At 51.6% G+C, this 26616-nt stretch overlaps 9 protein-coding genes across 9 annotated transcripts; 5 read left to right on the top strand and 4 right to left on the bottom strand.

The window, feature by feature from the left end:
* Nucleotides 1–1043: 1043 nt before the first annotated feature.
* A1O9_06654 (uncharacterized protein) lies at nt 1044–1883 on the bottom strand (the record flags this gene model as incomplete). The annotated part of the gene is made up of 1 exon (XM_013405864.1): nt 1044–1883. One exon carries the CDS (start codon nt 1881–1883, stop codon nt 1044–1046), a length of 840 nt encoding a protein of 279 aa, XP_013261318.1.
* Nucleotides 1884–4079: 2196 nt separating this feature from the next.
* A1O9_06653 (uncharacterized protein) lies at nt 4080–9890 on the bottom strand (the record flags this gene model as incomplete). Its single annotated transcript, XM_013405863.1, has 2 exons — nt 4080–9735; nt 9877–9890. 2 exons carry the CDS (start codon nt 9888–9890, stop codon nt 4080–4082), a joined length of 5670 nt encoding a protein of 1889 aa, XP_013261317.1.
* Nucleotides 9891–11084: 1194 nt separating this feature from the next.
* A1O9_06652 (NADH dehydrogenase (ubiquinone) Fe-S protein 5) lies at nt 11085–11526 on the bottom strand (the record flags this gene model as incomplete). The annotated part of the gene is made up of 3 exons (XM_013405862.1): nt 11085–11228; nt 11284–11423; nt 11499–11526. 3 exons carry the CDS (start codon nt 11524–11526, stop codon nt 11085–11087), a joined length of 312 nt encoding a protein of 103 aa, XP_013261316.1.
* A 459-nt stretch (nt 11527–11985) lies between these two features.
* On the top strand, nt 11986–14709 carry A1O9_06651 (uncharacterized protein; the record flags this gene model as incomplete). Its single annotated transcript, XM_013405861.1, has 1 exon — nt 11986–14709. One exon carries the CDS (start codon nt 11986–11988, stop codon nt 14707–14709), a length of 2724 nt encoding a protein of 907 aa, XP_013261315.1.
* A 397-nt stretch (nt 14710–15106) lies between these two features.
* On the top strand, nt 15107–16600 carry A1O9_06650 (uncharacterized protein; the record flags this gene model as incomplete). Its single annotated transcript, XM_013405860.1, has 1 exon — nt 15107–16600. A coding segment is annotated over one exon (1494 nt), but the record flags the coding sequence as incomplete, so codon positions are not given.
* A 2046-nt stretch (nt 16601–18646) lies between these two features.
* On the top strand, nt 18647–19408 carry A1O9_06649 (uncharacterized protein; the record flags this gene model as incomplete). Its single annotated transcript, XM_013405859.1, has 2 exons — nt 18647–19097; nt 19167–19408. The coding sequence occupies 2 exons, from the start codon at nt 18647–18649 to the stop codon at nt 19406–19408; spliced, it is 693 nt and encodes a 230-aa protein (XP_013261313.1).
* Nucleotides 19409–19891: 483 nt separating this feature from the next.
* Nucleotides 19892–22282, top strand: A1O9_06648 (uncharacterized protein; the record flags this gene model as incomplete). Its single annotated transcript, XM_013405858.1, has 3 exons — nt 19892–20072; nt 20127–20243; nt 20349–22282. 3 exons carry the CDS (start codon nt 19892–19894, stop codon nt 22280–22282), a joined length of 2232 nt encoding a protein of 743 aa, XP_013261312.1.
* Nucleotides 22283–23512: 1230 nt separating this feature from the next.
* On the bottom strand, nt 23513–23889 carry A1O9_06647 (protein transporter Sec61 subunit gamma; the record flags this gene model as incomplete). Its single annotated transcript, XM_013405857.1, has 3 exons — nt 23513–23547; nt 23622–23708; nt 23805–23889. The coding sequence occupies 3 exons, from the start codon at nt 23887–23889 to the stop codon at nt 23513–23515; spliced, it is 207 nt and encodes a 68-aa protein (XP_013261311.1).
* A 991-nt stretch (nt 23890–24880) lies between these two features.
* On the top strand, nt 24881–26064 carry A1O9_06646 (uncharacterized protein; the record flags this gene model as incomplete). Its single annotated transcript, XM_013405856.1, has 2 exons — nt 24881–25401; nt 25461–26064. The coding sequence occupies 2 exons, from the start codon at nt 24881–24883 to the stop codon at nt 26062–26064; spliced, it is 1125 nt and encodes a 374-aa protein (XP_013261310.1).
* Nucleotides 26065–26616: the final 552 nt, after the last annotated feature.

The raw sequence follows: 26616 nt of genomic DNA, 5'->3' as shown, positions 1-26616 counted from the left end.
CGCGAAATAGAGCCCAACACTTCTAGAAATGCGAATGGAGGCTCGCAAAGGGTAGGGCATCATGCAGCTGGCCTTCTTCGGTGAATGGTACTTCGGTCAGGCCTGGTCTTGCAAGTCCATACGGGAAGACAAAGTTCTTCCCCAACCCCTTCTGATTTCGTGGCAGGCGTGGAGGGACGGGCCCTGGGAAGCATTGCTTACAGTAGCCGAGGCTGGCCCAAACCCCGGGCTGTCAAAATGAGCTTCTTTTTGATCAAATAGTAAGGCTCTTGCGGGTGGAGCGCCATCGTGCGTTCTGAACAACGATTGCCAATACAATCGTTCATTAACACATCAATGCTTGACATCTGAAAGAAGAAATGATTGATCGGCAGAGAAAATAAGGAATGCCGTGGATGTCAAGTCGAAGAGTGCCTCAAAAGCAAATTGGAGCGGGTTCTTCAGGGTGTCTCAAGCCACGGACAAGTTCCTTTTCAGCCAAAGGACTTGGAGCAGGGCAATGATGATTTTTAAGGCGGTAGGAGAGAAAAGGCCAAGCTCGGAGGAGCTGGGCTACCTGCAGGTGAAGAGCTCAATGGAAATACTGAGAAGTACATCCCACTTGCTCCAGGGCGGTGGAATTTCGAGCAGAATAATACGGCCGCGGTGCGTGCGCATGTAAGGGTTGGCAGTCAGATCAGCCTATTTTAGTTGGATATGAACGAAAGTGTCATTTGACCTTGAAGAGAAGTCTAAAAAGCAATATGAAGAGCAATATATGATGCTATTCTCAGGGCTGTCCCTTGCAAAAAGTAAGGAAGCACGCTCTGCTGAACACGCTAAACCGCTGGGTACACTTCACTTTGAAAGATTACAAAAGTTTTGGTACTGCGCCGATGAAATAAAACCCACTACCCCGCCGTAGGTCGCCCTGGAAATACCTTTTGGAGTGATGACCAAATAATGCCTGTTTAAAACCCAAACCCTAACCCTGTTCTCCGCCGTTGCCGATACTGTATGAATCTTGATCATGATAACGTCTTAGGCATATGCGCGCACACGCTTTAGTAAGCGAGGTGGCAGCGGATCAAGCACTCCTCGACACCCTTGGCGAGGGAGGCCGGGATGTGCTTGCGGAACTGGGCGAAGTTGTCGGCGTTGATCTCTTTGGGGAAGCCGAGGGTGGCGTCGACGATCTCAGGGTCGAGGTTGACGATGAAGTTCTGGGCGACGGAAGATGCACCGGGGTCCTCGGAGTTGAGGCCGGCGATGGCGACAGCGGGCTTGCAGTCGAGGTTCTGTTGGAAGTGGATGCTGCCCTGTGGGAACACGGTGCCTTGGAACTGGGTTAGGGTGGTGTTAAATTCAGCGGCGAGGCCGTTCTCCAGCACGAAGCCCGAGAGCATCTTGGTGTCAGTGACGAGAGTCAAGAACTCAGTCGCACGAGGGTGGAAGTGAGGGGTGTTTAATCCACAAGGGTTGAAGAAGATGCCGGCTGCTGAGATACCGGTGCCGGTGAGTATGGGAAAGTTGGCTCGCTGGGCGAGATCGACTTGACCACCTTCGCCAGGGGTGACGGTGGGGTTGGCAGCGGGGTTGAAGTCGAACTTGAGGTTGATGGTGCCAGCGGCCAGTTCCTTCTGGAGGTCGGTGAAGCGGTTGACGGTGTTGGGCTCGGTCAGGAGTTTGGCAACTAGACCTGTAGGAGCAGGGAGGTTAGCTGCCACAGGTCCAGTAGCGCCGGTCGGAGCGGGAGCAGGAGCAGCGCTGCTGGGAGCATAGCTGGCTGTGGCGGCATAGCTGCCGGTTGCGGCCGGGGCAGAGTAGGATGATTGTCCTTGGGCGATGGGGGTGGCAGTGACAGCGGCAGCGAGGGCTGCAATGACGAAGGTCTTGGAAAGCATGTTGATTGAGGTCGATTGGTTCAGTTGGTATAAAGCTGGAATAGTGGTGGTTGATTAAGATGGTGAGGTGGTTGCTGTTGCTAAAGAGCGTGCGGTAACTGAAGGAAAAGAGATTAATATAATTGGATGTAGTTGCTTATATGTTGGATGTGAATGAGAGAATGGCTATCTAGGCGAGGTGAGAGATGCCTTTATGTATAGCATTGATCGATACGTGGCCATGGAACGTTCCTTGGTATGTTGCGCCTTCAGATTGGCTGACGGAGGGGCTGAAGGGGTCCGACTGGGCCATAGAGATTGCCCCTCGGCGAGCGAAGACTCCCTTCCATGGAATCGGATAAGGTGAGTACCCCAGTGCGCAATCAATTGTCATGGCTGCTCAGTCAGCGTCAGAATTAGAACGTCCTTAGTCCGCTGCGCATTATTCTGGTAGAGGCGTCGCTAAGAGGCAGGACGGGCTCGAAATCGGAACCTATGTGGGAAAATAGACTAGTGCTCACATATTTGACACCTAGTGGCCAATTCACACACTCATTAGGCCAGAACGGTGTGTCGCTCACACGTCTATCGATACATAGGGATCTCGGTGGAAACTGGCCCAAGCTGTCTAGACCGGGGGACATCGGTGAAGGGAGGGGGGTCCAAGGGTCAGATCTAATGGACCTCAATCAGCAATGACCAATACCGGCGAGTTGGCAAGAGGAAAATGGTAACAATCGTGGAATCAGGGCCAGTGGCTGACCTTGCCATCAACTCGGTGAGATTAAGCATTCTGGGCTGGCTTGGGTTTCTATTTTAGAAGCCGAGTTTATCAGCACCTTGCCGCGACACTAGTCTGGTATTGGGCAAGAGGCCTGACGCCCATGTATAGCGATTGGGTGGCTGAGTTAGCTTAGCCCGCTACCAGCCGACCTAGCCTAGATTGGATTGGCGCAAATCGCCAACTTGGCTGTGCTGACCGCAGCTCTAAACAGCACACCAGGTCACCGAAAAAGGTAGATCTAGCCTCTAGCAGGAAAGTGTTGCTTTGGATCCTAGTTCAAATGCCACTCTCAGGCACCCAATCCAAGTAATTATCCAAATCTGCTTGATGGATCGGTTCGTTCTCATTCTCGTTTCGCTCCCCAGATTCACTACCTTCCGGAGAATTCGCTTCAACTAAAGCATGAATCCTTCCAGATCGACTACGGACGTGAGATTTCACTCTACCGTTTCATGCATGGAAGCCCCGTGCTCTCATCGCCCAATGCAGTAATAATGCGTAGCCTCACGCATCGCCTGTGGAAGGGACACCCACCATGCCAGGGCGCCAGTCGTTGATAGAGAGCATGTGCATGGGGTTCGGCTGTCTGTGATCCAGCGCTGTACGGAGTACAACGGCCCCAGCAATCTGACCAGGCGCAAAAAAAAGAGTGCATAGTGACTCCTTAGCTCTGACTGTTAATCACTTATCTGACTGATCAGTTGGCTTCCAAAGTCAGTTGTGGAGAGGAGTTTGCCCGCGGAAACGCCATGGCCCCGCGCTCTATTAACCAGGTCGGGTAATGATCTCACGTGAGTCTCTGTGTGAGTCTCTGTTTAGAGGAGCATATTCTAGATGGGGTGCAGGGCAGTTCACAATTAACTTATTCATAATGCTGATGTTTCTCCTGGGGGTGAGGACCCTGGTTTGACGATTAGCCGATTGCGCTGTTCGGCGACCCAAGGATCTCAAAGCAGCAAACTCGGTCCGCGACTACTCGGTACCGCCCCTGTAACTCCGTGCACTTGGCGCTGTTGTGATTATTAAATGTTTAGTTGTGTGGCTTGAGCCTGTATCAGAACTGCAGCTGTATTTCCAATATGTCCACCTCGTGGTGGAAGTTTCATCAAAAACGTTGATTGATCTCGAGAATGCGTGAACAAGAGATCATTCCATCCCAGACACCTCAAGCAATCCCCTTCTATAATAGTCCTCGTGTTAGAAATGACCGAGAATGGAAAATGTGCCCTCAAAGTGGGTCTTGGGCAGTTCATGCCTAGTGGAGAGGACTATATACTGATTTTCTGCGACGTAACTCATACACTCCCAGAAGAAGAATGCGTGCAAACAAGTCGCCGCAATCCATGGCTACCCGCAAAACTGCTGTATGTCGCCAGTAACTTCAAACCGCCGATGGGCACCCATTCCCAGCAAGCCATTGCAATCACTAGTTCTCATTTCTGCAGATTCTGCACAAACGAGTCCAGATTGAACTCTTCCTCGTACTGTCGTTCATCCCATAGCTCACCCACGTCGTCAAACCATCCTTTCTCCCCTTTCTTCTTCACTTCACCCGTCTCAAGATCCACCATATCTTCATCCTTTCCGGTCCCGTTATTCTCACCGCCAGTGTCAGCCGTCTCACCGAGATTAAAGAGATCCAGAATTTGATCAGTCTCCATGCTTCCCAATCCAGCGTTTTGCTGATTGACAACGGTAGACGCCACATCGATCTTGAATCGCTGAAGATTGAGGATTTTCTCCTCTAAAGTTCCCCGAGTTATCAAGCGATACACGTTGACTACTTTCTTTTGTCCGATTCTGTGCGCTCGGTCCATCGCTTGAATGTCCTTCTGAGGGTTCCAGTCATGTTCAACAAAGATCACCGTGTCTGCCCCTGTCAAGTTCAGTCCGAGGCCTCCGACGCTTGTGGTCAACAACAGACAGTCATAGCTAGGGTCGTTGTTGAATTGGTTGACAATCCCTTGTCGCTTAGTAGCTTCGACACTACCATCAAGACGCAAGTACTGCACGCTGGGAAGCAATTTCGCCAATACTTCAGTCTGCACCATGTCCAGCATTTCTTTCATCTGACAGAATATCAAGGCCCGGTGCTGGGAGACGTAGTTGGAAGCTGAGACATCGCTCGACTCGTTACTGACACCAATTCCGCAATCCACCAGGAGGTCGCGCAGAGCTCCTAATTTGGGGGCGTGTGCTACATCTCGAAGTGATGATTTAGAAGCAGCTAGCTGCTTCTGAATCGCTTCGTACTGCTTGTTCCCCTCCTTTACAACCAGCGCAGGAGAATTGCAAAGCTTTCGCATGTATTGAAGTGCTTGGAAGATGTGTTGCTTGGCTTCTTTGTCAGCTGAACCCACACTGTTCTCAACGGTCTTGCGCTCCTTTTTGAAGAAATCTTCGAACAGACGTTTCTGAAGATCGCTTGGGTCACAGTAGTAGTTCTGAAGGATTTTGGGTGGCAGATCATTCAGTACCTCCTCTTTCAACCGTCGGAGGAGGAAGGGAAGGACCTGTTTGTGGAGGCCTTCGATTGCGAGGGCACCTGCTTCTTGTTCTTTGGATGAGGATTTTGCATTCCTGCTGGCGGCTATCGGTTTCGCAAACCGATCCTGGAAAACCTTCTCTGTACCCAAAAATCCCGGCATGAGGAAGTCAAACAACGACCATAGCTCGAGCACATTATTCTGAATAGGCGTGCCTGACAAAATGAGACGGTGATTGGAGAGGATCTTCTTTACGGAAAGCGTTATTTTTGCCTTTGGATTCTTGACCAAATGTCCTTCGTCAAGCACACAATAGTTCCAGGTGATTGCCGCGAGTACATCGTTGTCATTGCGGCATACGTCATAGGAAGTGATAACAACGTCGGCATTCTCGAGGAGGTTGCGACGGCTTCCTCTTTCGGTGGGTGACCCTACATATGCCACACAACTTAGGAATGGTGCATATTGCTTGATCTCTTGCTGCCAGTGACCGGAAAGTGTTGGCGGGCAGACGATGAGTGATGGCAAGCGGCGCATATCGGGTGCCTGTGTTTTTGCATATTCTTCAGCTCGCATGTGGTGGTCGCTGGCTACCATACAGAGTGTTTGAAGTGTTTTCCCTAGGCCCATGTCATCGCACAGTACTCCGTGAAGGTTGTACTTGTTGAGAAATGCCAACCAATTGACGCCATCCTGTTGGTATGACCGCAACTCGGCCTGGATTGCGACGGGGATTTGGAATGGTTCGACCTTCTTTGGATTTAACATTTGGGCCATAAATTTACGTTCCCGCTCACGGCCTTCCAGTAATGCTTCTGGAATACCTGGTGGGTCGGGAATGCCAGCCTCAAGGGGTACAAGTTTGACCAATGTAGCAAACGATGTCGTCGCAAGTAACCGGATTTCATTGTTCGCATCGCTCATACGACCAAGCACAGGAACGATGAGAAATATCACGTAAGGCAAGATTCGGTCGCCCATGACCTGAATCAGGTGGTAGACACATTCGGTAATCCCCTGCCGATCTCTCAGATCAAGCGGATTTCCGATGTTGGGAAGGATTTCTTGAACAAGCATCGTCATGCCATTCACCGGAATAACGCTGCATAAAGTAGCAAAACACTTTGCAGCACTATAGCGGACGACTGATAGCCGGCTTCGCATAGCTTTGCCGATCAATTGTGTCATGGAGAGTATCCAAGTATGAAGGGATGGGTCAAGATTCGGTGACATTGTACGCAGGACCGAGAAGGCATCGACCAGTGATTGGCCGAGTTCATTCTCGACTTGCAGGGTAGCCGCATCCACCGGTCCCACAATATCCTGAATTGGTCCTTCGACCAGCGACTTCAGCACTGGGAGTCTTTCAAGTAGATCGCTGCCATATGTGCGTGCCAATTCGTCTAGGGCGCATTTCGCGCCCCGCCGCATGATCTTGGCTTCTTTAGCTTCTTGTTCGAAGCGCGCAGCATCTGGGTGGTCTTTTCTATCCTCTTCCTTCCGGAGTGACAGCACAACATCTTCGAAGGAGGCATTAGGGGCAAACTCCGGAGTTTCTGAGGTGTCGACGCAAGTAAACTTGACCAAGTTCGAGACCAATTTATCCACTGGTCCACGTTTCGGACTCGTTGTATAGAAATCGATGAGTGCAGCTACAGCCGACGCTGACCGCGACTGCAATTCTTCATTTTCTTCTCCCTTTATGCTGTCCATGATACATTTGATCAATTGGCCTGGCCTTTTGGGAATTTCTCGAAGCCTCACAAATATTGCGGCAACAGCCGCCTTGATGGCCGTATCTCGACTGGTCTTCAGCGCTCGCGCATCCTGCACAGCTGTCTGAGCATTTGAGCGAGCATCGTTCAAATATTGCACACCTGAAATTCGCTGCGAAGGAGTGAGGCCCTTGAGAAGGCGTTCAAAATCTGTGGTCACTATGCGTTCAGCATCAGCCAACGAGAAAGCCTTAGGGCCTGCGCCCTTGTCTCCTTGGCAAACCACCGCAATAGCAGGAAGCTTATCTCGTGGAACATGTGCATTATTCTGGAATGCGCTGATCAAACTTTGACATTGCCCGCGAGCAGCCTGCAGGGCAGAGACGATGTCAGAGTACCATGAATTGCCATCATCGTCCAGGACCTGCTGCAGTTGTGTCAGAATGCTGGACAGGTTAGAAGGCTTGAGCGTTTGATGCCGTGAAAATTCTTCGAGAAGCATTGACGTGAATAGCTTCGAGCTCGAATACGGAGAGCTGACAAGCGGGCCAAGAGTCGTCCAGTAGTCCGTCAGATGTTGTTCATTCATCTTACCCAGTAGCAGACCCAACGCTCTAGCGCAGGCAATTCGGGACCGAACCATAACCTCAACGCCCACCAAGTCTACTTCACCATTTAACATGTGCCCATCAGTATTGTGGGAGTGTTGCTGAGTCGCGTCAGACGCTTCGACCTTCCGACGCTTCTTAGAAGGTTGGTCAGATTCCTGACTAGGCCCAAGCTTTGTTGCGATAGCCGGCATTGTAGCTCCAGAAGGTTTAATGAGCAGTGAAATGTCCATAGGGATGGGGCTTCGGGCTTGACCAATGGGTTGAGTTGTAGCCTTGAGCATGTAAGGGATATGCGGTTCGACGGTGCCAGTGAATTGATAGAGGCCTTGGCGTTGCATAAATTCAACCAAGGCTTGCCATACCTCGAATGAGGCCCATAGCACTGTTTCGTTCCTTTCGAGCAGCATGTTTTGGAAGATTAACCGTGTGATGCGTCCATCAACCCATTGTGTGCTCTCTGAATTTGAAATGTTCAAAAAGGTTGTTAAGGCCTTCAAGACAGCGAGCCGCACGCTGGTGATTGTATGCCTCAAGAAGGGATAGAGGCGAGGGACGAGATTATCGAATGACTGGTCCGGATCGCCCGCGGCGTTCTTACGCATGGCATCCAAGATCTGAGGGTAGGAACAGAGAGTTGCAAGCAGGTCCATCACTGCACCAGTACTTGCACTGAGATCATCTTGCATGTCTAAGAGGCAATCCCAGACAACGCTGATAAGGCCGCACAGTGCCTCAGGCCGCATTGTAGTGAGTTCACCAGCAATTGGTATGAGTGTTGCGGCACTAACTGACTTCACATCGTCATCATTGTGAGCGAGGCCATGGACGACTGCGGCAACGGCGCCATCGATGAGAGTTATATTTTGAAGGAGTAGATCCTTTCGAACGGCAACAAAATATCTCAGACCAATCATGCCACCATGGCAGACCTCCCAAATGGGGACTGGGACACCGGAGTCTTGTTGGTATATCATCTTCTGAAGGAAGGCATAAGTGGAGATAGCCGTTTCGTCTGAAAGCTGGGTCAAAAGAGCACCCAGAGTTTGGCCAACAGACTCTCGGATAGGAGCCACCACGGTATCGCTGACATAGTCACCAAAACGATCAAGCATTAGGACACATAGGAGACGACAAGCAAGGTCGTCCAGCCAACACTTATTGGAAAGGTCGTTCTCAACTCTCGATCTTCCGAAACGTCGACCAGCTCCTCGACCGTGGACACGGACTATTTCTCGTAGACCCAGAGCGGCGCCATGCCGAATCTCCCAGTTCGGATCAAACAGGTCGATGGAAAGGAAGTCGCACATAACGTCGAATGGCCAATCGTGTGCATGCTCCTCGTCAGGCTGGATGATTGGCTTCTCCTCGACAGCTTCGCCCTTGAATTCAGACACCAGTGCCGTATCATCATCAGGCCCTTCTCGCTTGATGGAGAAGTAGTCTGGCTTTGAGCTGCCATTGGAGTCATCATGGCCATTGAGCTTGACAGGATGGGGGGTTGCAGTTACAGGGGTATTAGCAGGCTCCGACGGTCGACGTCCTGATAAGTCAACGACTCTCATCTTGTTGGCGCCAGCCTTTGCGGCTGATTTGTTTTTGCGCTTCAGCTGATTCAACTGGCGTTTACTGAGCCCGGTTTCGTCGATTGATGGGTTTTCCGAAGGTGATATGGCACTGAACGGTGAACTGGTCCCGAAACTGTCAGATCGCTGGGCGGCAGATTTAGTGTCGACTCGTGAGAGGGTTGTAGGTTGTGAAACTTTGTGTTGTGAGTTTGTTGCAAAATCATTCTCGTTGACGATGTCATCTTCCATATATTCTCCAGCAAGGCCCAAACGGTTGGTCAGGCTTTGTTTTTGATGAGCAAGGCGCTGAGCTGGCGTCATGCCGGCCATCGAGTACTCGTACTCCTTGCCAGCACTACCAAGGAGTTTCTTGCCATGGCGGAGGATTGACTTGATATCAAGCTTGTCTAGTTGTAAGTGGTCATCAGCATAGGGGGAGAGTTCCTCAAGTGTGGCTGGAAGATCCTCTGCGTTTGCGGGGTCTGGTTTTGTTTCCAGGTCATCGGCATTTGGATCAAACTTATCCGCATTGCTGATGATGCCGCCGATGGCTTTGGCAGCAGCTGTCCGAGTGTCCCAGGACTTGGACTGCAAATATGGAAGAATACGTCCGAGCAAAGAGAAAAGATTGTCAGGATTCTGTTTTTGAACATCGGCTAATTGAGAAGCCGCGGTGTTGCGAATAAGCTGCGTGCTGCCCTTGTCCAGGAGGCTATTGTGACAAGACAATTAGTACCACGCTCACCCAACGTCGAGAGGTGAATAGAGAATCTGTACTCACGTGACGAGTCGGTCGAGCCTATACGAAACCAGTTAGCGGCAGTCTCGGCAGAAGATCCACACGGAGTCAAACCTTGAAGAGGCCATTTTGCGTGTCAATTATCCGGACGCGGCCGACCACCAATTCTTGTTCTGCACAAACAGGCCAGGCTGAAAGTCGAACGCCATCAAATGCAAGAACGATGCATCAACAAACAGATGAATTGCGAGTGATGGAAAGATGATGCCCTTCGCTGTGAATGTCAGATTGATAATTAATGGGGGTAGGTGACGCGTCGGGACAAGTTAATGTACGCGTGACTGGACCAGTGAATATTTTCAGCCAGGTATGTACGGGAGTACCAGTACAGTGACGGACGGCAGGCGAGGCAATGCAGAGCCTTGCTGGTGGTGGTGGTTGGTGGTTCCTGGTGCAGACAGTGGCTCAAGTGGGTGGAAAGTTGGAATTGGGGATCGGAAATCGGGGGGGCACTGCGCAGGCTTATGAGTGAAGAGGGGTCTCGAACCGCATTTAAATCCTCGCTTGGTCGAAGCTGCCTGCAGTGCGCCGCCGCCCCTTGCCACTAACGTTAAACGTCCACCTCTTGGTGCCTCTTGCCTCTGAAGCACCGCTAGTGCCACTCAAGCCTTTCTTAGCGTCTTGGCATCAGTATGGAGTACGGAGTACACTCACCATTACCACCACAACCGGATTTGTTTTTTGAATACACTCAGGTCACCAGGTGATGTCTATGCTTCTCACTGCGGCTTGTATACTCCGCCAGATGTCTAGGTAGAAAGCTACAAGCAAGCCGTTGATAGCACATGAGGCCTTTTTGTTCGTATGGAAATCCAAGAACAACCAGCACCGAAAAACTCGAAAAACTCGAAAAACATCCGAGTCGTCCCGTGGCTATCACAGAGTGTTGTGTAAAGCATGTGTAAACGGACTAAATGCACGAGGTCTGGCTTGGTCTCATCGCTAGGAATTCGTAGTCAGGTCTTGACTCTGTCTGTCTAATACTGAAATAGACGGAACTGCAGCCAAACACATTCTGCTTTCCGGCGCGGGCTGGTCGAGTGCTGGTCAGTACTTCAACAAAGGCTAAAGAAACGAGGTGGGAGAGCGGCAGCGAGCCCTCTCGTTGGTAGATCTTAAGCGCTTGAATGTTCTGTATGGTCAGATGGTGCGTGATCTGTTCTACTGTCATTTCGCTTCCCGCGATGCTCGGGCGTCTCCTCGTCGATATTTTATGTACAGTTCGTGGGAAACCAAGCAATCACGACAAAGATGCTCCTCGACTATAAGCCTAGTATAGTCTTTGTTTCTGCCTCTTTGCCTATCAGGCCCAGACTTCGAATCTGATCGATCTTCGGGGCGTTTTCTCGAGGATGCGCAGCTTCAGCTTTTCGCAGGGCATCCTGCATGGCTAGGGCGCGAGCATACTGTAAGGAGCCTAGTTAGTCCCGATGCTGGCTGCAGGATGAAAAGAGCACCGACCTCCTTTTTATGATGCAAGCACTCATAGTAGTCTTCCAGTCGCGGCAAGCAAACGCCTTGCTGCCTTGCTACTTGGTCGTTTTGATTGATGACATAGCACGCCATATATTCTTGCCAGAAGGAAAAGCACCGCGAGACGCCTGTGAATTGGGACACACTATTAGTATGGCTGCAGTTGCAGGTTCCAAGACCGCCCTAACGAGGATGTAGCTCACCTGAATTTGCGCCATAACCAGAAGCCATCTTTGTGGTGTCAAGCCAAGTGAGCAAGACCCATCCAACCACGGGCGAGTGAGGGTCTTCGCGAGCTGCAGATAGTGGCGTGAAGGGAGGGTATCTCGAAGTAGCAGTGACTCTGGCTGACGGTGGTGGTGGTGATTGTTGCTGGTGGTTGCAAGTTGGAGACGGAGCTGCCTTGCACGTGACTGCAGCTGAGCGGCCAAGCTTTTGCTTGTGAGATACGAATAATTACTCGTACCAATTTGCCACTTACGTGTTCGACTCGTACCGACTAGGGTTCCCAAATCGGGCGGAGGCTCAAGTAATTAATTACAAGACCCCAGTTACTCCGTACTATCATACTCCGTACTGCTGATCATGCAGACTCTGGCCGTGTAAACCACCAAGCCTGACTTCCTCTCAAACACGCATTTTCCTACAACCTCGTGTCATGCGCATGTAATGTCCAACACATGAACTGACATGTCGAACGTCTCGCTGTTGACAGATGCCCATGTACTTCTGTTGGCCGTCCACCTGGCCTCAAATTCTGACCTGGATCACCTTTTCATCCTCTCTCGCTTGCGCCAGGAGATCCTACCTGTAACATTGATATACAGGCTCCTGCTCTCGTTCTATCCTGTCAACCAGCTAAAGTTATCCCATCTCGCCGACTTCCTTCTTGCCGTGCAAGATCGTCCAAGCGATGCTCCGGCCGCGGCCGAATTCAAGATCGATCCCTCCATTTCCACCCTCTCGCCCAAAGATGCCCTACGCCGCTGTCGTCTGTTAGCTCTGCGCCCGAATCCCCCTCATGCCATCTTTGGCTCCGAAAATAGCCTGACAAACTTCATTATCAACTGGTGCTATCGTGTTGAGTCGACTGGTGGAGTGCAGCCTCTACTCGCCTTTGTAGAGCCATTTCTGAGTACCGACTCTTGCCTTCGCTTGTGGCATGCTACCTGTCTCCTTCCTGTTGTTAGACTTCAGTATGACTTCTATCCAGATGCCATCAACACTACAGGGCTAGACGACTTCCAGAGACTGTCAGGTGTTGCAGGTGTCCAGACCCTACTTCAGTATGCCCAAGAAACCCACGAACCCGCTCTTATAGCACGCGATCTAGATGACGTTGTAAGCCCTTGGGTGCACGGGGCAAGCGAATGGAAGAGGAGGAGGGTGGGCCAAGAAGTTGCGGAAGCTGACGGTTCGTCATGGGATGTCGTAAATGTATGGCTTTTGGCTGCAAGTGTCGAGCATTTCGAGATTACCGGCACAGCGTTTGTATCTTGGGCCGGTCCAAAACCAAGTCAGTTTGATCCAATTAGCAAGCTTGACGAGTCGGCCCTGGCTCGCTTTGCGCAGACGGGACTGGCTATTATCTATGCTTGCCCAGAGCTCTCAAAAGGGGCACTTTCTGTCGCGAAGACCATCCTCACGAAAGTCGCCAACATTGTCCGTCAGCGTCCACCAGATTTCACTACTAGCGAACCTGAAATTTCCCTCGATTATTCTGCGTCTCGCGGACTCAAGGAAATCGATCTTTTGTTCAATTCCCTCCTTCAACCAGACAACCCCTTTACACAAGTCAACGCATCCTCAATCGCTCTGGTGACGGGCCTGTTGGAAACTGCTGCCACGTTACTAGATTTCAATTTGCCAGCTTCAATGGTGACTTTGGCACGCACATGTCTGTTTGGGTCTGAAAGGCAACAGAAAGACGAATTGGGCAGAATTCTACAACGAATTTCGGAGAGGTCGAGACCACATGTTGATTGGCTATCAATCCGGGGTCGCCTACATTGGTTACGGCTGTGGACTCACCAAGATATGTCAAAAGATAGTGAGTTGCAGTTGGGCCTTTTATCCAAAGTCCCGTCTGAGATACTGGATACTCAAATCTTGAACGCCGCGTTGACCTTGGGTCATTACGATGCGGTGGCAAGGCTATATCTCGACAACCCAACACCACCACTGCCTCAATTGGAAACTGAAAATAATATTACGAACGCGATTCTACGTGCCTATGACAACGCCACCGACGGCAACCGCGAACGTGGTGCGCTCCGTCCTGCTTACGAGATGTTGAAATATTTTCGCCCTAAGCTGCCGCAATCTTCCAAAATGGAAGACATTGACCATCTCATCAAAGCCACCCATCGTCTTTCCTTCTACCGGCTCGATTTACCACACGGGATTGCTTTCAGACCTGTTGCGATCCGCGTGCAGAAGAACCCGCTCAAGCTTGTGGCGACAGCATTGGAACAAGACCCCAGAGCCTATACAAAACTTGATGACCTTCTCGAGATAGGCCGCAGCCTGGTGCAGGCTCACCTTCCCGCCCGCGTGGTCATCGATGATACATCGGAACCGCTTGAGCTGCGTCTAGTTCAAGCCGAGCTTGAGATCACACGTCTGGCCATCGAAGCGGCGTTGAAAAATAGCGATTTCGATACAGCTTACTCGTACATCACGACAAGACTATCCAATGAGACAACACCTGGCTACGATGACGATATATCGTGGAGGGCTGCGTATGCTGCCGGAAAATACAGGCCTGTAGCATCGCCTCAGGGTTTAGAGGCTCGCATCGAGAACCTTTCACAACGAATGGAGTTACTTTCGCGGGCGCTGGTACTGGCACCTGTGGGAGACTCGCTCGCTGAAATTCTTGGGAGTTGGCGTCGACATGAGGAAGAGATGGCCGCCTTCAGAGAAGAGGGAGTAAAGGAGGAACGAGCCTCCGATGCGAGAGCTGACGCCGAAATACCTGGCGCATTCGGCTTGGACGATCGTGAACTGGATGCGGCAGAGTTACAACGTGCTATGGCACGGCGGACTTGGCCTGGATCTACACCAGGAATTTCCTATGAAGAACATGCTCCTATGGGGCTGTTTGACGTTGCAAAGGGAGCAGCAACTGCTCTTCGGAAGAGCTCTTTCTTTCCCTTGGGGTCGACAGGTTTGCAAGACTTGAAGATCCGAGACAATTCGACTTCCTCGGTGCAACACGACTCGAAGATGGAGGATGCGACACCAGGCTCACCACCCACTGAAGGAAGGGTGCGGAAGAGAGACCAAGTCACAAACATGGTCACAAGTGGTATTGTCAGTGGGATGGGATGGGTTCTCGGGGCCCAGGCCCAGGATCGCAATGACTTTAAGAGTCGTGATGAACGGCCGGGGTCAAGGAGCGAGTATGCGTAATGGTCTGCAGTGGGTAAGTAGCACCTGACTGAATCTTCCGCTGAATATCATTCAATCATTTCTGCATTGTGAGATTGAAGTAGGACATCTTCCTCAGTCGGTGTTGAATCAATCGGAGGCGGCGAGAGTGACGATGAGATTGTGACGTGAACGGGGAAGGAGCGCACGCGATTTCATCAGAGCGACGTGACTTCCCGTTCAAGCACACACACCACAGATGAGATGTGGGTGTCCTCTTCCTGTGTCTTCTCTTTATCCCTTGTTTGAATGATCTCCTCATCTTCATCTTCCTCTCAGCCAGCCCAGACAAGCCTTGCTTCCTGCCACGTTGACTTGCTCCAATTCATTGACTTGTCTACACTGGACAAGGCCAGTCAGTCTCTTCAGCACACCAACGATGCCTCCGACGCCATTTCGACCCCTTCTCCAGCGACGTTCTGAAGCCTCAGGAAAGACAGCTTCCATAGTTTTTGCTGTCATTGCTCTGCTTGTTGTCCTCGTCTGCCTCGTTTGGGGCTTTGTCCTACCCAGGTGGAGAAAGAAAACCGACGTCAGCTCACTGCGCAGAGGAGGAGGAATAGTCTCATCAGGTAGTCATGGCGATCATCACTTTCCCAGCCATCCTGCTGTACTTCGAGGCTTTCGTAGCAAGAAAGGACCAGCTCTCGACCGATACAACCCCAGAACAGAGTCACCATTCCCATCACATGGGCCTTTGCCTGGGAGCGCGGCACCTATACCCTTTACCACCACAGGCCCTTTATCAAATTCAGAGTACAGGCTTGGCAGTAGCCATGGCCTCTTCTCACCTACCAAAGATTGCCCTCAGCGGCGTCTGGGTACCACGATCTCGCAAAAGGAGACCTTGGGATCGCAAGGGAAAGCCAAGAGCATGAAGGAGGTTGAGATGACTGCTTATCAACACAATCAAGACTATGTTCTTCCTGTGCCTGAACCACTTGTGTTGAAACCCAGACCTGCAGGAAGACCGCCACCACTCACAAGACAACTGGAGAGGTTCCCCATGCCGATTGGAACGCTTAAGCGAAAAGACTATCTGCTACACCCATCAAAAATATTCGAGGGCATGGAATTACGAGCTTCTCAGTCAACAGTTGACACAGTTGGTACACCTTGCCCTCCTCAATATCAAGCCAGACGCTTGAACCTATCAAGGGACCACCGTGCTGGCACTGGCCACCGACACCGCGATGACAATATTGATTGTGTCGAGCCAGGCAGGGTTGCGGGTGAGGTCATTTTGGACGATTTGTCAGAGAGAACGGTTCGGTTAAGAAGTCGAAGCCTAGAAAAGAAACCGACTGCGGCTAGCAGTAAAGAAAGATCCACATTGGAGAGGGCAGGAACAGTAACATGGCCCAGAACTCCTGTCGCGGAGATGGGCGAACGCTTCAATGAAAATCCCAAGGCCGCCACGAATGGGACAATTTCCATGAGAGACGAATGTACCCCTTCTGTGAATCCATTCGATACACCTGGCGATTCATCCACTCCACCAACATCACCGCGTTATCTGGACATGAGCAGTGCCCCGTCTCGAAGTCATTTTGCAGGTCGCCAGCCTGATTCAGAAAACCAAGCTACCACGACGCAGCACCTCGGCTTTGCACATATTCCAGGCTCGGCTCCTGGTAGTCACACGGTAGTGCCGCTTCCGCCAACGAGTGCCACCAAACGCTTGAAACCAGGCCGTCTCAATTTGACTCTGTTCTCGAATGTCCAGAGTTGCGAACGACATACAAAAGTTCATTCTTTGTCTTCGTTCTCAGCAATGCTCAGACCCATGATGGTTCCGAGAAGCCATCCAAGTCAGAAAGCAAGCAGTATATATAGTCGGGACACCAAGGGTGTAAGTTTCCTCGGAAGCCCGACGCATGACGCATTCCTGCAGTATCAAGCGGTCCAGCCATCATCGTTTATCGATGGCAGAAACGCCACATTGATGAACAACATCAAATCTAAGATAGATGATTGGGATCTCCACACAGCGGATCTCGATGTGTCAGCGCTCTCGTCTATGAAATTGCAACGTACGTTATCCGATTGTGGCCCTCGAGGATCCAGCCCGAGGGATAATTCCGGCCCAGACTCAGTCCGACCGCTCTGGGTTGGCCGACCTACCTACGAGAATGCAAAGAATCCAGGTCCTCGAACGCAAATCGAATACAACGACAAGGAGAAGCTGAGTGACATTGGAAGTGGCTGCAGGGATCATGTGACCGCCCCGGCAATAGCTAGAGATAAGAAGACTATCACAGATGACGGATTGGGAGCGGGAGCAGGGACTGCACCAGGTGGTGTCGCGTGGGTGTAAATCCATATTCAATCAATGACCAAATGGCAGGTAGATGGCGGATGAATGACCTAAATGAGAATCAATACTAGGAAGGGGAGGTTAATCTGTGCTGGAGAATTTGGGTCAGGATGTAGCTGTGGAATGGTACGAAATGAACCCACGTGCGAACAAGGTATGGACAAGTGTTCAGGTGTCCAGGTGGTTGGGTGTTCAAGTGTTCAGGTCGGTAGCTAGATCGATAGGGATAGAGGGCATTCCAATATCCATGTGTTGGTAGATCCGGGGGCTTGCATATTTCAGCCAGCCACAATATGGCATCCACTCATGGCGATTTGTCCAAGTTTATAAGCATTCGGTTCGGTTCAACGTTCGCTTGTGGCGGCTGGACGTCAAGCAGCATTGTCAACAATCAAAACTGGATATTGGTACCAACCTAGTCATTGACTAAATATCCAACCCGACTTGGAATCTTTTGTCTATATATTGTACGGGGTACCAATATTGCCCAGCCTGCTCTCCTCGCCCACACATACGAGTAGTAAGGACGAGTACGAGTACTACCCTCCGTGCCTGTCCCCAGGACATGGAAGTGGAAACCTTTGTGGAGCAAATCATGCCACCGGCACTTCCGAGCGACTCAAGGTCAGACATCCAGGGGTTCCTCGCTCGAAATGGGGACAGGGAGTCAGGGACACAAATGAACTCCGAGTGGACACGCCTATAACGATACTAGGTACTATTATTATTTGCCTCGTTCCCGCCACTCACCCGATTCCTCCATAGTGAGAACCACCATAATGCCACACACCAAAAAATGTTTATTCCCGCAGCAGCAGGATCGTCAGACCGTTGCCCGTCAGATCCCTGGGACGGTGCCATGGAGCAGTCCACATTCATGTCAGGCGAATGACACGAGACGCTACTGAATAGTATTCACGCAACTCGCTCGTGCTTCGTTCGTTGTCTCCATTTCTGCACGGCACTGCCAAAATGGAACGATCCCGCGTCGATTCAGGCGTCCTCCCAATGCCAGTCGTGACAGCCAGTACGCAGTGCGCAGACAGGCGCTTCTGGTGGCAGTTCGGGTGGCCTCGAACTGAGGATCCCAAGGATCAACTTTTCCGAACGATCAACGGTCCATGGAGGGCCACAGCCAGGCGAGGCCGGCTCTGAAACCCTGTGTGTTGGATACATGCTCATGGCGATTTCTAACTGTTGAAGCGGTGGACTAGTTTGTTTTCTCTTTTGTGCTTGTTTCTGCCCTCCGTGTAATTACATCTGGCGCGACACTTTCTAGGTACCCGTTTTGAAGAAGTCTACTTCAGGTTTCCAAATTAACCATAGTCATAATCTCAAGATTGGCAATCCTCCTTCTGGACCCGGAAATCTGATATTGGTCGAACGCATTACCAAGAATGGGGTTAGGACAGCTGGTAAGTATTTTCTCATCCATCAAATGTGATCCTTCAAACTCACATCACATGCACAGTTGCTCTCTGCCAGCGTACTTACAGCTTCGGCCATTTCCAGTCCCCTCACTAAACGGGCCGAAGACGTGGTCCAGGGCGCACTGGGAACGGACGAGTACTGGAACGAATATGACGGTGCGTTAAGCTTGCGATGCCACACGAAATATGGAGATTAATCGAATCAACAGGCGGGTCAAACCACTATGTACAATATGAAGGAAACGGATCGGTAGCTGCAGGGTGGCCTGCGGTTCTCACCTGGGTCAGCTTCAACGATCTCTGGGTCGCTAGTCTACACACGATCAGCCGAAGTTGCGACCAATTATATAAAGTCCCCAACAATTCCGACCAGGAGACGCAGGACCTGAAGGATGCAATCAATTCCGTCGCCCATGAGTCACGCGTCGACCATCGATTCATTCTCGCGGCTGTCATGCAGGAAACCAAAGGGTGCGTTCGCGCAGCAACCAGCGAGTCACCAGACGGAATCAGAAACCCGGGCCTTCTCCAGTCATTCAAGGGCACATTTTCATGTAACGACAAGGGAAAGGTGCAAACACCTTGCCCGAGAGATCAGATCTTGGGGATGATCGCGGATGGAGGTTTGTTTCCACCAGCCCTTGCTTCTCGAATGACTCACTTTCGGGATCATTAACATTATACTTCTCTAGTTGGCGGCACTGCAGATGGTCACGGGTTTGCCACGGATATCAATGCGCAGAAAGAGGTCGAGAATATCGAATACGCAGAGGCCTACTACCGCGCCGCACGTTTATACAACTCTGGAGCAATTGATGACTCTGGGGACTTGGGGAAGGGATCGGCGACGCATTGCTATGCCAGTGACCTTGCCAATAGACTGGTCGGGTGGACTGATAGTGAGTCTTCCTGCACGTTGGATGACGATAAATGAATGGAATTGATTCTACTCTTGGCTGGAAGGTATGCATGGTGTTGGCGGCGCTGGAGGATTATGCCTTTCCCTATACGACACATACATTGTCGACTAGTGGTTGGTACCTACTGGTATGAAAAGAAGCTATGTGTTAAGTCTACGCCATGGCGCAGGTTCTCCAAGCGACACAAGGAGTTCGATAGTCGATAGATAGTTTGTAATAAGGGAAAGCCCAACTCCAATGCCAAAGTACGGTGCAATTATTGTATAGAAGCGATATTGATGGGGGAGTCTCCTACTAATCATGCTATCGATGACGCCTTTATGACTGCGGAGATAACGTCCACCCACTTCCCCCAAAGTCCATCACCACAATCGACCGGCACGGCTGACCAACAGCAGCGAACTATCCACACCCTCACTCTCTCTCCTCATGACCATTTCTCGCCGTCTTCAGTTGTCGTTTTCGCTCTTCCCAGTCGAAGGTGACACCTCGCCATCATGTCAAGCCACCGAGATCCCCGCGAGGGCTTAAGCCCCTCGCCCAATATTCTTGATCTGTTCGCCGGAGGCGGAGACGGAGATGGAGATAGTGACGTCGATTTTAACCCTTCGGACGAGCAAAGTGGTACCGAGGCTAGTGGCCGGCACGAAGACGACAGCAGCGATACTGATTTCATTGGTAACAAGATCAACCCTTTTGACGTGCTGGGACGAAGAGGCTGACCGACGTCAGATGCAGAAGAGTCCCTCGGTGGAATCGAGATTGTATTTGAAGGGGCGGATGGCGATGAGAACGAGGGCGAGGACGAACAGACTGAAACAGATACCCCAACCGGAGGCGGCACCCAGAGTACGTGCCCGTGCCCATGCCCATGCCCCCGCGATGTCAAACACATCTGCTCCGTATCACTGTGGCGTCTCAGATGGGCTGGCTAACCATGTCTTGTCAATGCAGTCACCTACGCCGATTTACGAGGCCTGTTACAGCGAAACAACCCCCTGCGCCAGATTCTACTCTCCCAGTACCGCATCATAACCCCCTCGGGCCGGGCTCTATTCGCCGATGACGATGATGACGAAGATCCCGGCCATTATGGAAGACAGCGGAGGAGGAGGCCGGAGAAACCCAAAGGCGATCGATGGCCCAAGGTCCCCAATGAACACGGTCAAGCCCTGATGAACTCCGGTCTGTACGGCAGCCAGGACAGTCATGGAGACCTGCGCTACAAGAGGAGGAGAACACTCAGCGAGCGGCTGATGTGGCGGCGTCTTGGGGTCGATCCTCGCTCGAGCATGCGGCGCCAAAACAACCTCATCGCTCAAGAATTAATTCCCAACAACAGTACCGCCGACAGCATCATCCACTACGACAGTCGCGCATACTCTGGCCAGTTCTCCGATGATGGAAACTTCTTCTTCAGCTGTACGCAGAACTTCAAGGTCAGGATGTACGATACCAGTAATCCATACGAGTGGAAGTACTACAAGACGGTGGACTATCCCTTTGGTCAGTGGACTATCACCGACGCAACCCTCTCGCCGGATAATAGATTCCTCGCATATTCCTCTATCCGTCACGCGGTGTGCCTGGCCACCACCGATCCCTCCGACACCAGCGACCACACGATTCTCGACTTTACGAATTTTGCTCCAGGCTCCAGCATGGGGAGGCAGACCTATGGCTACATGGGCCGCCATGGCTTTGGCATCTGGTCGCTACGATTCAGTGGAGACGGCCGAGAAATAGTGGCAGGGACCTCCGATCACAGCGTGGTCGTGTACGATCTTGAGCGGCGGCAGTCTATCGTGCGGCTGTCCAACCACGAAGACGACGTCAACGCGGTATGCTACGGCGACAAGCTCTCCCCTCACATTCTCTACTCCGGCAGCGACGACCAGACCCTTCGCGTGTGGGATCGCCGGTCCATGGCAGACGGACGACCCGCGGGTATCTTCGTTGGACACACGGAAGGCCTGACATACGTGGATTCCAAGGGCGACGGTCGCTATGTGCTGTCGAACGGCAAGGACCAGATGATGAAGCTGTGGGATCTGCGGAAGATGATCTCGCCGAACGATTTCTCCAAGATCAACCTCCACAATTACACGACCAACTTCGACTACCGCTTTAGCCCGTACGACGAGGATGACTATATCCCAAACCCGAAGGACTGCTCGGTGGTGACGTTCCGCGGGCACAGCGTACTCAAGACGCTGATCCGCTGCCATTTCAGCCCGCCCACGAGCAGCAATTCGCGGTACGTTTATAGCGGGTCCGAAGACGGCAAGGTGTGGATCTGGAATCTGGACGGCACGTGTAAGGGCACGCTCGATGTGGGAGCCGCGACGAAGAACACGCGACCAAGGACGAGCGGCATGGGCGATCATTATGGGTATGAGCTGGGTGGGCGGAGCAGTTCTGCGTGGAAGACGTGTGTGCGAGACGCCAGTTGGAGTCCCACCGCGCCGATCATGGCTGGTACGTATGCCGTCGGCATCTTTCTGTCTCAAGTCCCTTCCGTCGTTTTTGGTGCATTGGAACCCCGATTGACCATGCTGACTTTAATCCGAACAGCAACTTCCTGGAACGGCTGGGGGATGGCGACCGGCACCGTCTCCGTGCACAGTTTCTCCGACGGAATGGAGGATGACGAGGGCTCACCGCCCATGGGCAGCAACTACAATGCACGGCTAGACTTGAGAGAGGACTTCAATCGCAGGGGTGTCGCGGCCCGCGCAACGAGATCAAGTGGTACAGGTGCCGGTGGTGGAGGCTTCGCTAGGCGAGTCCTTCGAAGTCGTGTCGTGCGAGCGGCGCCGGAGGCTGACGAGGGTCATGACGACGACGACGACGACGACGACATGCCACGGGCACCGGGCGCTTGGTAAGGCGAGGTGCGGTTACTGTATCGTGTTAAGCACCTGGTGTTGAAGGAGACGTGAACCTCGATCTTACGCTACGCAGACTTTGGATAGGGTTTCCGGGGGGGGGGAATAGAATACTTCTTCATCGAGACGGGCCATGGCCTCAGATCTCGAATCTCACGACATGTTGCATTCTGCGGCGTGGAGTGAGAATGGACGACAGACGATGTGATGCGATGCAACATATATTATCATAGTACAGCAAGAGCATAATGCATAAAACGTTTACTGTACAGACAAGATGGTTGGCTTTGGTGATGGATTGGTGATCCTAGATGCTACTTATTAGGCTCCCTTGCATCTGCTGATCTGGATGCATTCATGAGTGGAGTTTAATTGTGGCGTCTTGCGTACGGGGCATTTGGACATTCTGCAAACTAATCATAGTCGATGTCTGGGATATTTAGTCGCGGCGGTCCGGGTTAAAATTGTGTCAGAGGAATATTATCCACACTTATATTTCGCGGGCGGAGCTCAACTATCGTCACCGCTCCTGAGTCTCCTGGCTTCACCGCAGCCACTAGCCACTGTGCTACAAATACATTCGAATTTCCTTCTTGCGCTGGCAGTACGGGTCATTGCCGTTCTATCTACAATACATATCGAGCGCTTTCAGGACGTGGAGAGGACGAATGAATTGATCACGACATTTTGAGTTAGGCGTAAGGGTCCACAAAGTAGCCGGCGCATTCCTCCACAGGTATTTACGGGGACGACACGATCGCAGCTACAGGTAGTGGCAATCGCAGAAGAGGCTTGCTCATACCGATTCAGAGAGACCACTTCCGTATTTCAAGAACAGAACCGGAATTAGCATGATCGAGATAGACCGCAAGGCGAGGCGAAACGAAACCGTAAATGAGAAAGTTCTTGAACTCTAGTCGAAAAAGTATACAGATAAGCGAATGTGACATGCCAGTCTGTGCCAAACGGGCAAGAGCCTCCTCGCTTTGAAATCTCTATCCTCTCTGTACCAGCCTTGATCTACAAGCGAGGCGTACTAACTCTTGTTTCTACGGGTAGACAGGACGGTTCTTGCTCGATCGATATTGAGATTGCCTCCCGTTTGGCCCTGGGCACGCACGGCCGCTCCCACCCAGGGATTTTCAACCTCTCTGGGATCAGATGTTCGTACAAATTATCCGGCTCTTCGACGCCAATATAATCACTGTGCGCATGCTTTTGCGATGATCCCTATCCCACCAGTACATTGTTGACTGGTATATGTACTGTACGCGAGATGAGCAAGGAGTTGACAGAATAGGAGTTCGAGTTTCGTGAGGGCACCGAGGGCAGTACTCACTCAGCTTAATGAAATAACCGATGGCGCCCATGATCAAAAAGCCCATCCCGACTGCTTGCGAGATTTTGATGAATTCTCTTCGGTCGGCTAGAGGAGAGAAAGAGCGGGTATGTGTTAGCTAGCTGGGCTCTTGCATATACGAGGTTTCGCTGCGTAGCGTTGGACGGGACTATGGGCACTTACGTTTTGTGCATCGGTTGATGAATTGTGTCCCATCTTTGAAGAATTCCCGCGGCACGTCGGCGATTTCTTGGATTAGATCGGACATAGTTGTTGCAATGGAGGAGAATAGAGGGAGCGAAGAGTGAGATTGTGTGAGAGGGTCAGCAGAGGATGATCAAGCTAGGACCGGCGTCGTGAAGAGAGGAAGTCGATGTTGGAAGCAGAGGATTGCGATCAAGCGAGTCCGAGATGCGCTCCCTACTCGTAAAGTTATTTACTCGTACAGTTGCAGTTGAGGCGTAGGTGGCCGGACTGGGGGCGGGGAAGCTCTTAGTGGCTAGACTCATGCTAATGGCTCTTAGTGAGTGGTTTGGCCTGATAAGGCTAAAGGGCACTTCTAGTCCGGACTTGCCCAATCATCAACGCCTGCGCCCCAGTGTGACAATATCAGCCCAGGGCGCACTCGTACCGCAGACAACAAGCGTCAAACTTCAACTCCCTACCACAGAGTCTCATCTAACTCATCATTCTGTTTGCTTGTTTGGCCATCCTTGCCCCGACTTTACCACCCTCATAGTTCTTATTTCGTTGTCCTACCAGCTTTCCTCTCGTCCTTTCTCACCCACCATTGCTCCAAGTTGAGTCAGGGAAGGCGCCCGCCAACCTGATATCCTTTGTCGACCATCTACTTCCCTTCTCGATTGTAGTTTGACCAAGACACATCGTCTTTCCTCCCCATACATCCAAATCTGTTGGCATTGTCGCGTCAGACTTCATGTACTATTAAAAAGGGGAAAAGGACAATCACCGGGTGCTGCTTCAGCTGGTCTGCTTAATCATAAGCTTCTCAATCATTGTATAATCCTCTCTACACTTCATGTACGTATCTCTTGGTGGAAAGGCCCTTGATGGTCGAGTGGTGGAGACAAATGAGTCGAGTCGAGTGAAGCGCGGATGTCTGGATTCTTCCCTCCTCTTTTTTTGGGGTGCTAATTCACCATGGCTTTGTACAGAACCTCTTTTTATGTCCTTTGCTCCTCTTGCCCTCATCGTTGCAGACAAGACAATCCACTTGATCCATCCAGAGATTCCCCACCATGGCTACAGAAGAAGACAATTTTGACATTGACATCTATGGTGAAGGTGAACCTGATGGCGCTATGGGCCACGATGGTCATATGGACTATAACGACGACGATGAAGAGGTTAATTTTGACCTAGGTCAAGACGATTTTGCACACGCTGAGGAAGCCGCAGTCAAACATGACATAGAGCCACATCAGAATCAGAAGCCTGAAACACCCTTGCAGACCGACAAGACCGAAACCCAATCCCAACCACAAGGACATGCCAGTGGACGAGAAGATGCGCCTAGTCAACCCCAGACAATCCCCGTGAAGCCACCATCTGGCCTCGCACCTCAGCAGGGAACGAAACGCAAGGAATCATCTGGTGAAAGACCTCTCGATGCCGGTGCTACGAGCGCCCTGATGATCTCAGATCTTCATTGGTGGACTACCGAGGACGACATTCGTGGTTGGGCTAATGATGCTGGCTCTGAAGAGGATTTGAAAGACATCACTTTCAGTGAACACAAAGTCAATGGGAAGAGCAAAGGGTAACAGCTGATCACTTACTGTTCGCCTGGTTTTGTTTCCAAGCTTACACACGTTCTAGGCAAGCCTACATCGAGTTTTCCTCCCCCCATGCCGCTACAGCCACAAAACACCAAATTGAACAAGCCGGAGGAGCCAATGCTGCTACCCGCAAGCACAATGTGGTCTTCACCAACCCCATGCAAAACCCATTCAAGACGCTCCCCAAGGACGCTCCTACTCGTGCCCGAGAGGAGCGGCCGGTCCGAGGTGGGTCGACTGCTTTTAACCCCACAACCCACACTCAGAATCATTACGGCACGAACAATCAAGGGTATCGAGGTGGAAGAGGTGGTGGATTCAACCGTGGAGGCTATAACGCCCACGGTGGTCACAACCAATACAACCGCAACTTCTCTGGTCCTATGGGGGGTGGGTACAATAATAACAACCACAACAATGGGGGATTCCAAGGCAACATGGGCATGAACAACAACTATGGCGGATTCAACCGAGGCGCTATAATGAACAACTCTATGAGGGGGGGTAATATGGGTGGCATGCGCGGAGGTAGAGGAGGCATGAACAACATGATGCCGATGGGAGGCGGGATGGGCATGGGGATGGGTAACATGGGAATGAATCCTATGATGGCCGGAATGGGCATGGGAGGTAAGTATCGATAGTGTGCTACCTGTGTTGCGGCGGTTTGCTGATGATCTGCTCTTTCGCAGGATTTCAAGGAAACCCTTTCAATCCAACCATGTTCAATTCTGGACAGGGGCCCAATTTCGGTGCAGGGGACTGGAATCAGCATGGAGCCAAGCGACAGAGACAGGAGTAAGCGTGGATGAGGAGATATTACTCCTCGCCATATGACTGGCAGTCACAAGGGGATTTGCATCACGTGCCCTTGCGCTCGAGGATATCAACCGAAAGATAGACGCTTGCCACACAGTCCTGCTACGCAATCACTTCGGATCAGCACGCAATGATCAGCCGCGGGGCAGGGTGAGGCACCAGTCGAGCTGGCTCCGGCGATTGCGCGGGACACAGCCTACGGAGTACTCTGCCATCCCATGTCTCGCTACAGGGTTCCCCACAGCACGCGATGCCACGACGACATGCTTGTACCGCGCTGCTGAGGTTGCCGGGGCTGCAAAAAATCCGAGGAGAAGGACCTAAGACCTGAGGCCTGGCGGACTAACGAGGCTGCAAGATGACATCATAGCACTTTG

Source organism: Exophiala aquamarina (assembly GCF_000709125.1).
Source record: "Exophiala aquamarina CBS 119918 chromosome Unknown aczIA-supercont1.4, whole genome shotgun sequence".
Taxonomy (NCBI): domain Eukaryota; kingdom Fungi; phylum Ascomycota; class Eurotiomycetes; order Chaetothyriales; family Herpotrichiellaceae; genus Exophiala; species Exophiala aquamarina.
This window is presented reverse-complemented; position numbering and strand designations above follow the sequence as displayed.